General features: G+C 37.5%; 1 protein-coding gene and 1 long non-coding RNA gene across 5 annotated transcripts in view; one reads left to right on the top strand and one right to left on the bottom strand.

Annotated features, from left to right (window-relative positions):
* Positions 1-363: 363 nt before the first annotated feature.
* On the top strand, positions 364-10,455 carry LOC135112819 (uncharacterized). Its single transcript, XR_010274566.1, has 2 exons — positions 364-442; positions 8,404-10,455. It is a non-coding gene; the product is annotated as an uncharacterized LOC135112819 (long non-coding RNA).
* Positions 1,498-12,189, bottom strand: part of LOC135112817 (monomeric sarcosine oxidase-like) — a 261,886-nt gene continuing 251,194 nt past the window's right edge. For 3 of the 4 annotated variants that reach the window (XM_064027651.1, XM_064027650.1, XM_064027649.1), the window contains one exon: positions 1,498-2,365. In XM_064027651.1, the coding sequence (XP_063883721.1) occupies positions 2,115-2,365 (251 nt within the window). In that variant the 3' untranslated portion in view covers positions 1,498-2,114. Of the gene's footprint in view, positions 2,366-3,924; positions 4,154-12,189 lie in introns of all 4 variants that reach the window. The other variant, XR_010274565.1, reaches the window with a different exon arrangement.

Below are 12,189 nucleotides of genomic sequence, written 5' to 3'. Positions count from 1 at the left end.
ATATATATATATATATATATATATATATATATATATATATATATGGCCCCAGTTCCATAGTCATCCTTTTTCATTTACTAGCTTGCCAACAAAGCCACAGGAGCTGTAATCCAGTTCCACATTCACCTTTCACTATTGCTTTTTGCTTAGGGGAGTGCCAAGTGTTGGAACTTTGGAGAGTTTGGGGAGGGTTAGGGCTGCCCAATCAGTAATAAATTTCCAAATTACTGCATTAAACTGATGTTATTTGCTGTAATATGATCTGAAAAGCATATGCAATTTTTTGTATAACAGAAATGACCATTACAGATGTAGTAACAACTGTCATTTTTTTATGAAGTATTTAAGTTTGCATCAAGATAAAAAATGCACGCTGATGACAAACATCACAGCGTTGCCCATCTCCTGCAAATTTCTTTGCTTTTCTGGAAATTTTCGTTAGGTATGTAATTGCTCTCACTCTGTTTCATTATTTTTGAGGGTGCAGCATTTCTCAGCTAACATGCTTCAAATGACAAAGGGGAGGGGGATACCATGTTATTGTTGTGGGGTCCCTGTACTTTCATGCAATATTTACCATAGTGGAAACGCTCCAGATAGCCACTCTATATATTTCAAATACTCTAATTGCTCAAGACATTTGAAAAACAAAGGGAATACTCATGGGAAAGCTGTACAGACATGAGGAAAGGAAAATGAAGGAGGGAGGGTGGGAGTCACCACCAAGATAATGCAGAAATTGATTGTTGTTAGTTAATTGGCTAGGTTAGGTTAGGTTAGGTTGAAAATAGTGAGCATAAATAAGACATGTTACAAACATTTTCTTTAACATCTTCACAGTTCAGCTCATCATAATACCACTTTCTTCTTTCTTTTGTCAGCTTTTTTTTTTTACAATACATCTTGATTCTATTACAGTCACTACTGAGTCTGATGGTGTCAACCAAAATTGCCTATCCTATATATGAAGTGATTTATGGCATTTAATATAGAAATATTTCTCACAAACCCACCTAGGTGCCAGGAATCTAGCTTAAGTGAACATAGTATAGTATTGCTATGTTGTAGGTGTGTGTATGTATGTACATTATATATATATATATATATATATATATATATATATATATATATATATATATATATATATATATATATATATATATATATATATATATATATATATATATATATATATATATATATATATATATATATATATATATATTTATTTATTCGCTTGTATTCTAAAATTATGAAAGTACATTGTTAGAGTATTATGATTTATTTAAATAAGGGGCCTGTGAGAAATTCCTAATTTATCAGGCCTAGCCAAGCAAAAGACAATATATATATATATATATATATATATATATATATATATATATATATATATATATATATATATATATATATATATATATATATATATATATATTCTTCTTATATGGCTAATAAGCTATTGAATTGAAATGAAGTGAGAGAGAGAGAGAGAGAGAGAGAGAGAGAGAGAGAGAGAGAGAGAGAGAGAGAGAGAGAGAGAGAGAGAGAGAGAGAGAGAGAGAGAGAGAGAAAACTATCCTGCAAAATAAAATATACAATTACAGTTTGTGGCAGGCTCTAATATTGGCTTTAGCTGCATCTAAACCAACAGCAAAGGTTTCAGTTAAGAAAATTGAAAGATGTCCAATAGATCATTTCACCAAATAAATATTTAGGAATATTTATATAAGGGACAAATTTAAAAAGTTCAGAAAGGTAGAACGTTCAAGTTAAAATTTATTTTTTTCAGAAGATGAAAGTACATAACCTTTCTTGGAATCTCTTGAATGTACCAACCTTTCTTGGGAGGGAAGCAATCTTGGGAGTTGTCAGAAAAGGACTTATTTGACATCAATATGGAGCAAGTGGTCATGAAGCAATACATGTAGTGTTGATGGCTTCTTAATACCATCAGTGGTAGGACTTCCAAGAACCTAAACTCCATATGGAGCAAAAAGATTGGAGCCAAAAAGATCACCTTGTGAGCTACTATTAGGTAACAAGTATATGCCATTTCATTAATATTTTTTTTAAACAGTAGCAATGTAAATGACAGGCAGATATGCTGGATGATTTTAGTGCACTTTGTTGACAGTTTCTGCTTCCCATATTATCCTCACTCTCTCCCTAGGGACATCTGAGTCCCATTCCCCAAGCAGAGTGAGGTGAACGGACAGGCGACCCAACTCTTCACTACATTTTGCTCCATAACCATTTCCACCCAATACTACTCCAAAACCCTCTGCAACAATGTCAATGTAAGGCTCCCCATTTGGAGTGTGGGAGGTGAGGCAGCCATCCCCACATACAGACTCCACCTTCAATCCTGTGAAAAGGATAAGTTACATAAAGTTATATAATTAGGTTATATTCTAGGAAGCTACAATAGCTGTAATAATAGAAAATATACATTTTATAGGTATTAAAAATAATAAAAGAAAAACATAAACTAGTAGGAGATTCAGTACAAAAGATGTGCATGGTGGTATTTGGTGATGAGAAAGAGTACCTACCCATGAAGTATACAAGAGAGAGGGAGGAATTAAGCAGAGGAGAGAAAACAATAGCAGCTGTATTAAAAACGTGAAGAACAAATGGAGCGGAACAAATTGAGGAAGTTTATAGGCTAGGGAAATACATGGAAAATGGAGCAAGACCCATGAAAATCTGGTTCAGTATGCAGGTTGCAGCTGAAACAGTGTTGGCAAGTATAGGAAAACTGGCAAATACAGAGGGAATAAAAGAAACGTGGATAACAAGAGACTTGAATGAGGAAGAGAGGAGCAAACTGAATGAGTTGAAGGAAGGAACAAAACAAAAACAACAAAACAAAAAAATAATAAGAGAATGGAGGACCAGGCAAGGTTATTTACTGATGAATTAAAAGAGAAAAAGTGTATAAAATATTTTCACACCAGTTTTACATGAATGTGAGAATAAGTCCCGGACTTTATTTCCTGACTGCAGTAAAACCCTCACAAGGCACCCTCACCTGTCACTTATTTACTAGGGATCAGCTTCAAAGAAAAAAGTCCAGCACTCCTGCACTGAAGTTATTCTTGTACTGCATAGAAAACATGCAGTGGGGAGAAGGGCAGGTTTGATTCATGTGAAGCAGGTAAGTATGATTTTTTTTTTTTTTTTTTTTATGTTTTGAAAAAGAAAGAATTGACATACAAAATTTGTTTCACATGAATTAGGAATGATTCCCACATTATAGGAGCAAGGTGAATGCGAAGAATCCAGGAGAATATGGTTAGACCAACCAAGGAGCAAAAAAATCAAATAAATAATGTGAAAAGATCCACTTGCCTTGATACTTACAGCATGATGTGGGAATCCAGGCTGGGTGGTGCTTGGTGAGGCTGTGGAAGGATGCCCTATCACTACAGCTGGGCAAGAATCACTAATTTTGGACATGACAAAATCAGTGCTTTGATTGTACAGACTCACCAAAATTGACTCTGGAACTGATTCCCTTCTTAACACTAGTCTGGTGGGAAATGGTCAGGAGCATGCCAGGATCAATCATTGAGTGGAGTCAATCTGCTGGGTATGGCTGCACCCATGATCCTAGACAGATCACTACAATGGTCAGATTTGACTTCAGGCACTTAATATACCACTTAATAGGCATAGGTCTGCAGCTGTTCAACAAAAACAAGACTAATATGGGGTGTTGTCTGCCAGTGAATAATCAACCTGCCAAAGTAGCATTTAATAAAAGAGAGAGAGAGAGAGAGAGAGAGAGAGAGAGAGAGAGAGAGAGAGAGAGAGAGAGAGAGAGAGAGAGAGAGAGAGAGAGAGAGAGAGAGAGAGAGAGAGAGAGAGAGAGAGAGAGATACATTTCCACCACACTTTTCTTCACAGAATTACAGTACTTACCTGCTTATACTGCATTAGAGAAAGTCTTGCAGTAGACTCGACTGGCGGCAGGTACCAGTGAGCTGAGTGAGGCAACTGGCTGCCAAGGCGAGTGGGAGTATACTAACGTGACCTTTGAGTCAGGTCAGTGAGCTGACCCCAGTCACCTCACCTAGTCTGCCATTGACCCTAAGACATGATCCCTCAGGAACCAGGAGACATGGGGGAGGTCAGGAGCGGGATCAATGTTCTGTGGATGGGAATCGACTATGGGATTGCTAAGGATTTTGGAGTTGAATCCTGCCTACCGATACCTATAACCCCATAGCTTTAGAAACTGCCCAGTGTAATCCTACTTTTTGCAGCACATATAGGAGGTTGGCAGAGAACATGACTGTGCCTAGGCTACAATATTGCCTGCTGCAACTATCAGCTCAATGGAGAATGTGTCACCCTCACATTTCTCCGTGTCCTGGAAGTAATGGTTGGAAAATGCAGAAGGGGTTTTCCATGAGGCTTCATTAAGGACTAAAATAAAAAAAATTTATTTCACCACTGATTGAAGAAGGTGGCGACATCCCTAATGTCATATGTGCCTCAACCTTTAGACTAGTCATATCCTCAAGCAATTGCTGATGAGCTTCTAAAACAGTTTCCCTAAAGAGATAGGACAAAGCTTTCTTTAATACTGATTTGGATGTACTGTATGTGAAGGAGAGACAATCAAGTTTTGGGCCTAGATGTAACATCCTCAACCTCCTTAACCTCATCCTCCTTAACAATGCATAAAACTCTCACTGGCCAAATGAGGCATTCTTCAATGTGATGACCCACCATGTTCACAAGACTTAATTCAAAACTCCATGGAATGGGGATTTGACACAGTCTCTGTTTCAGTAACAAACTGTGGTATGTAAGAAGCCAAAACATCCCCACATTGATGAACCATACTTCTCAAAAAGGTCTGTCGTTTACCAACTCTTAATGCAGTCACCAAAGACAGTCTTTTTAATGAGATTCTGATAGGGAGTGGTTCACATGTGTTCCCATGACCCTCCTTGTAACTCAGATCTTGAAAGATCTAGTAAGGTTCTTGAAAACTGTATCATCCACCAAGTTAGCACCCAAGTTAACATACTAATGAGAATGACTTTATAGCAATTGCCAAAGCTGACATGTGGTAAGCTTTACATAGGTACAGCAGAAAGTCAACAAACTTCTGACTGGAAGAATGGGAGACTGAATGACCTTTACTGTGACACCACTGCCAAAACCTCTTCCACTTTTTGATGATAATTTATAGTAGTGATACATATTCCTTTAGAATTAGCCACTGTTTTCACAACCCTGGAATAGCCTTGAAAGTGGACAAGTCACTTGACAGTCTCCACTCTACTAGTTGAAGCATATGGAGATTTTTGGTGGAATATATGGAAGTGGAGCTGACAGACAAAGTTCTTCCACTAGATCATCAAACCATTTGTTATGGGACCAGAAAGGGGAAATCAAGATGAACTTGACCCCTGTGGAACTGTAGAGCTTGTTTATCACCTTCTAGATGATGCTAAAGTGGACAAATCATACAACTTGTGATCTCACGTAAAGAGAATGGTGTCTGTTGCCTCTACCATCATATCTTGAAAAGGTGAGACAAAACTGGGAACCCTGAAATTCAGTCTCAGTACTGAATAGGTTCAGTACTGGAAATCTCCAAAGTTTCCACAGCTTGTCACATACCTGCTGATACAGTGTCCACTCTGTCCACTTGTGTTGAGACAGTCTGCCATCATACTGTTGCCTTCCTTGACAAACTGTGTGAGAATGGTTCCTGAGATGTCTTCTGCCCAATGCAGTGTCTTCTGAGCTTTGTGATAGATTCTGGTGGACTTTGTTCCTCCTACTTTCTTGATGCATGATACTGCTGTGGTGCTGTCTGATAGTACTGCCACCTTTCCCCGTAGGACTTGTCAGAAAATCTTAAGTCATACTCTTGTAGGCCTCAGTTTGAAGTTTTGGCTTGACCTAGTGCTGTTTATCTCGACATCTAGGATTGAGGAGGAAAGATGCACTTAGGATGCCAGTAAGTCCATTTGTCCCAGCTCAATTTTTTATGCTTGCTGGGAGGTCTTAAGTGAAATGCGCTCCCCGAGCAGCGTGTGCCGACTCTATGCTTATCTTCCAATGATAGCTGATGTTTGTAAGCCTTAACAACAACAATTTGCTCTCAGATCTTACATTTGCTGCACCTGATCTCAGCAGTCCACTACTTTTCCTGCACTTAACAGAAATTACAAGGGTTTAAGGTGATACCACTTATCTTCTTTCCACAGCCAGCACCAATATAGAACCTCCTGTCAGAGCATTCAGGAGGTGTGGGATCTCTAGAAACATAAGAAATATCCACAGCACCAAAACAAGCAGAAGGCATCACGTATGTCCTTAACGTATGACTGCAGTTGAAAGAATGATTTCAGCACTGGAGTGCTGGGCATTTAGGCAGAGTGATAGAGAGGGTGGAAGGTCTTCTATTTTCTTTGAAGCTGATTCGCATTCTAATAATCAAGTGAAAGATGAGGGTACCTTGTTTTACTGCAGTCAGGAAATAAAATCCTGGACTTATTCCTACATTCATGTGAAACAAATTTTGTGTAAAATATGGTGGATGAAGGATTCCAGAGAAGAGGAGCAGTAATGAGAGAGAATATAAAAAGGCTAAGGAAGTAAGAAATATTTCAAAAGTAGTGTATACAAATATTGATGGATTGGTGTAAAACTTATCTGAATTAAGAGACTACACAAGGGAAAATAAACCTGAACCTGATGTGGTATGTCTAGTGGAGACATACCACATCAGGTTAAATGAGGGCATACAGCTGAAATGTGTAGATGAATAATACACTTGGAGGAAAGAGAGAAAGGAAAAGGTATAGTGCTGATATTGGCAAAAGATGATATTTATGATGAGGAGGTGGAGTATAGAGAAGGGATTGCTAAAGTTTATGAATATTGCAATTATGACCTAAAAAGGGGAAAGGAGGAAAATCATTGAGACTTATGTACCAATGGAGACAAATGTATGGAAAACATAAGCATAACGTAATACAAGATGCAATGTGGAACTGTTTAGAAGGCATGATAAGAAAAGCAGAAAAGTGTTGCTTGTAGGGTATTTCAATTCTAAGGAGATCAATTAAGAGCAGATGGAAGTGAGAGGAAACTCTGGCCCATGGAGTAATGAGCTCATGCAGTTAGCAATGGTATATGCAATGAATCAATAGATAAATAAAGTGATGAGAAACAGGGGTGAGGAAGAGCCTTCACTACTTGACTTAGTGTTCACTAAGAAACTGGAACCAAGACCAAACATGAAGAATCTGAACCTGATGGGGAAAAAAGTGATCATGTGGTGATAGAGGTTAAATTACAGGATGATAAAATAGAGAAATGAAAGGAGAAATACAGAAATAGGAGACTGAAACATGCTAAGACAAATTCTGTAGAGTTCAAAAGGTTTTACCTAAGTATTCAATAGATGGAGTTGTTAGATGGCAAGCATATGCAGACAAAATATTAGGTGTTCCTGAGTAGGAATAATGTACTGAGATATAAGGTGAGAAAGGGCAAGCATAGTTGGTACAATGTTAAATGTGTGAAAACCAAGAAGGATAAGGTCAAAGCATGGAGGAAGATGATAAGGCAGTGGAATGAAAATGCCAAAGATATAGTATAAAAAAATCAAGAAGTGAATATGTTAGAATAAGAAGAGGGGAGAGAAACTTTGAAAGTGTTATAGTGGAAAAATGCAAGGAAACACCCACACTTTTGTAATGATACATGATAAAGTTAAACATAAGGATATTATCAATAAATTAAAAAGTGCAAAAATAATATACAAAACAGCTGAAATGAGTGAAATTATGAATGACAGTTTCAAGTCTGTGTTTACAAAAACTATTTTCTCAGCACTGATCAGAATAGAGCCACAATAGGGACTCCAGCAGATAAAAGTAGTGAGTCAAGAAATCAAGAAACTATTGAAGATTCTTGATGTCAGGAAAGTGATGGGACCTCATGATGGGTGGATAATAAAGGAATGTAGAGATGAGCTGGTGGAGCCAATGGGGAATTTTCAGAACTAATCCATGTTGCTACTGCATGTCCCCTAGTGACATGAGCTAAAATATTGTTATTGTAAATCTCATGTGTATACAGATGCACAGAACATTGATCATTATAATACTTTAGAAATTCTGCATCGTCTTTTAAATATTTTGTATGGACAATTTTGAGAGGAATTGGCCAAAACAGAAATACTTTTTGTGATTATTTAGTAATACTGCTATCAATATTTTAAATGCAGCTTATTACAAGTCTAAAATCTATTGATTTGGACAATGAAAAAGATAAAAAATAAGACTGTATTATAGTGTCACAACATACTCAGTAACATTGTGATATATGGGTATAGTTATTTTCATGGGATTTTAGTATCTTTTTCAGGAAGTGAGTGACATGGCGAAGTAATCAAACTCCATAACAAACACCTCTCAGGACTGCTCTGGTATAAGAGGAGAGGAATGCAGGAAGCCACAAGTTCATGGAGTAGTGGCATGGACACTGCAGCAGGAATTAACTGATTGTCCAACTACGTGTTTGTTAACTTCAACTAAGGCAGGCCAGATAGATGTTTGTTTTGGTTAGATATGCAACATTACTGTTGCCAGGACACTCAAGTTGCCTATTTTCAATTAATTGTTATTTCCATATACTAGAAAGTTGATCTAAGTAATTTGGAGCTTTAAGTGGCCCAGACATGTCTTCATTTTTACTTTTGTTTACATTAATACAGTTATGATAATTTTTCTTTCTTCTTTTTTTTATGTAAAAGGGTAACTGGCCAAGGGAAACAAAACTGTAAAAAAAAATCCCACTTAGGGGCCAGTCCCAAAAGAGATGTCAAGAGAATCATAAAAATTTGAAGGATAAGTGTCTTGAAACCTCCCTCTTGAAAAAAATTCAGGTCATAGGAAGGAGGAAATACAGAAGCAGGCAGGGAGTTCCAGAGTTTACCTGAGAAAAGGATGAATGACAGAGAATACCGGTTAACTCTTGCATTAGAGAGGTGGACAGAACAGGGATGAGAAAAAAAAAGAAACTCTTGTGCAATGAGGCCTTGGGAGGAGGGAAGGCATGCAGTTAGCAAGATCAGAAGAGCAGCATGAAAGCAGAGATAGAAAATAGCAAGAGATGCAACACTGCAGTGATGAAAAAGAGGCTGAAGACAGTCAGTTATAGGAGAGGAGTTGATGAAACAAAAAGCTTTTGATTCCACCCTGTCTAAAATAGTGGTATGAGTGGAACCCCCCATACATGGTGTACTCTTTTTGAAATCTCAAGATGACCAAATAAATCTAAATGCCAATTAACTAGAGAATTGAAAATCAACTTATACTTTTATTCATGAATACAGTTTGATTTTACCTGTGGTACTACTTAGAAGAAATTGTGTAGAAAAGTAGATTATATAAGCTCATTGCATCTTTATGTATATAGAATGACTCTTAAGCATATTTGATATTGCTCCTATGTGTGAGAAGGGGACATGTCTAGTGCTGCCACCTGGTGACACTCACTAGTTTACCAAACTCCCCATTTTGGGACATAGTCTATACTACAGTTAGTTGAAGGAAGGAAGGGTGCCAAGAGAATGGAAAAGAGTTATCATAGTGTCCATATGCAAAGGAGAAAATAAAATGGAACCATTGTCACTGACTAGTGTTATAAGTAAATTCTGAAATAATAACTAAGGACAGATAATTGAAATATCTGGAAGACAATACAGTAATACCCAATGGACAAAAAACTCAGAAAAGCAAGATCTTGCATTAACCTACTGTGTTTTATACAAGAGTAATATATGTGGTAGTGCAAGAGAAAGATGGATGGGTCAGTGCTGTGCATTTAGATTAAAAAAAAAAAAATCTTTTGTAGAAGTTGGAAAATATAGAATGGCTAAAGTGAGCATTACTGTGTTAGATGAAAGACTTTCTACAAAATCAAGAAATGAGAACAATAAGCAGAGACACTATAGTGGAACCAGATTAACTTGGTACTTAGGATGTTGCTATACCTCTCGGTGCTGTTGCTACCTCAACCCTGGAGTGACCTGACCTGACCTGACCATGGCCAGCAGGGCTCAGCATGGGAGATTCACATGTCAAGGACACTGGGATAGCAGCACTGCATGGCCTATACACATTGTCAATTGTATATACAGCATCATTGTTCCATCATCAAATCAAATGCCATTAAAAAATAATTACAGACGTATCTTGGTACTCGACCATAATCCGTTCTGAGGTGGTGGTCGAGCACCGATTTGTTCGAACACCGAAACCAATTTTCCCATAAGAAATAATGGAAAGTATTTTAATCCATTCTTACCATTAAGAAAAATACCTAAAATATTATAAGAACGTGTATCTAAACAACAATAAAACGTAAATGTGCACAAGCAGTACATGATAAAGATAAATAAAGCATTATAAACCATTTTGTTTCTGTTTTCCTCTTTGCCTTCCCCTGTATCACTGTCTTTCTTTGGACCCATTATTAAGGGCTAGAGCAACACGAAAAAGTTTAAATCTGGGAAGAAATACTCGAACAAACTGCGTACGTCTTACTCCGCTGGCGGTCTGAGTCGAACTGACGCTTACCCGCTGGCCGAGAAGGGCCGAGGAGCGCGTTCGGGTCGACTCGGCTAGTTGAGTACCGAAAATCTGTTCGAGGTCCGATGCATTTTCTACTCAAATTTTTTGGTCGAGCACCGATTTGGTCGAGTATAGAGGCGGTCGAGTACTGAGGTACGACTGTAATAAATAAATAAAACATGCAGTCATATATAAAAAAAATTATAATTTTGGAATAATAAAGGCAAGGGATGACAGCATGAGTAAGAGAGAGAGGTAATCATATGCCTGTCAACTGTGAACATAACACTAATGTGGGACAAGTATAGCCAACACCCCAAGCACAAAGTTAATCTGGTTCCACTATAGTTCAAGTTTGGGTGAAGCAACAAGTGGTGTACTGCAGAGGTCTGTCTTAACCCTACTGTCTGTAGCTTTCCTGGATTTTCACTCTTCCTGACTATGTATTAAGTATGAATAAACATCACCAGATGAACAGTATTCTATGGATTGCCTCCTGGCAAAAGGCCCCAACATATTGTGCGGTGCCATTCCATCTGATTACCCAGTGTTGTACATATATTACATGCAATGTTGGCCATGATTTTTCCTAACACCATTGCTCATATCTGCTTTTTTCACATCACTGTCAGCATTTCACATCAGATGAATATATTCTGTACATACACACATGCATGCACATGCACACACAATGAGCGATAGCCGTGGCAGCCACCCTTGAATGATGTTAGGCAAAGGAAGAGAAGTTGGACATCTCACAGTTATGTCTGGTATCATCAAGTTACCAGATGATGATTAAGAAAACTGAACCTACCATCAAAAAAAAAAAAAAAAAAAAAAAAAAAAAAAAAAAAAAAACTGCATTTCTAGAGTATAAATTGGTTACAGTAGACTATGTGTAAAATATTAAAAATAAATAACTAAATAAGTATAAGTGAGTAAACATTTTCTTTCCATTTATTCAACTCCCTATTGTTCATGTAATGTTGTTGGCATCAAATTATCAGTTACTGTCTCAGGTGCTGATGAGTGACAATAATGTAAAGTTTGCCCATGTAACAATGGAATGAAGGGAGATAAGGAGAGCAATTATTTCCTTTGAACTGGTAATTCAATCATGTTCTTGATTAGCAGCAATTTCTTGTGAACACCATGATAGGCTTAGTTTTCCTAAATATGATTATGGAAACTTGATAATATCTACTGATGGGAGTGGTGGCTTCACTTTTCATCAAGGTGGAAGCACCATGTATTTTTGTAGTATGTAACACACACACACACACACACACACACACACACACACACACAGCTACATGAGCCTGTTTGCGGATGATGCAAAGTTGCTGAAGGAAGTTGAGAGTGCAGAGGACTGTGGAATGTTACAAGAAGACCTAAACAAGATATCAGAGTGGAGTTATAGATGGGAAATGGAATTTAATTTAAAGAAGTGTAAAGTAATAGAATTTGGAAAAGTACAAGAAGAGTAAAAGGAAATTATGTGTTGAATGGTGTAAGGTTGAGTGGAGCAGAAGAAGAAAAGGATCTCGGTGTTACAGTGACTGGGAACCTGACCCCG

The sequence above is a fragment of the Scylla paramamosain genome, chromosome 24 (genome assembly GCF_035594125.1).
Source record: "Scylla paramamosain isolate STU-SP2022 chromosome 24, ASM3559412v1, whole genome shotgun sequence".
Classification (NCBI taxonomy): Eukaryota; Metazoa; Arthropoda; class Malacostraca; order Decapoda; family Portunidae; genus Scylla; species Scylla paramamosain.
Note: the sequence above shows the minus strand (reverse complement) of the source record. Positions and strands in the feature narration are given on the sequence as shown.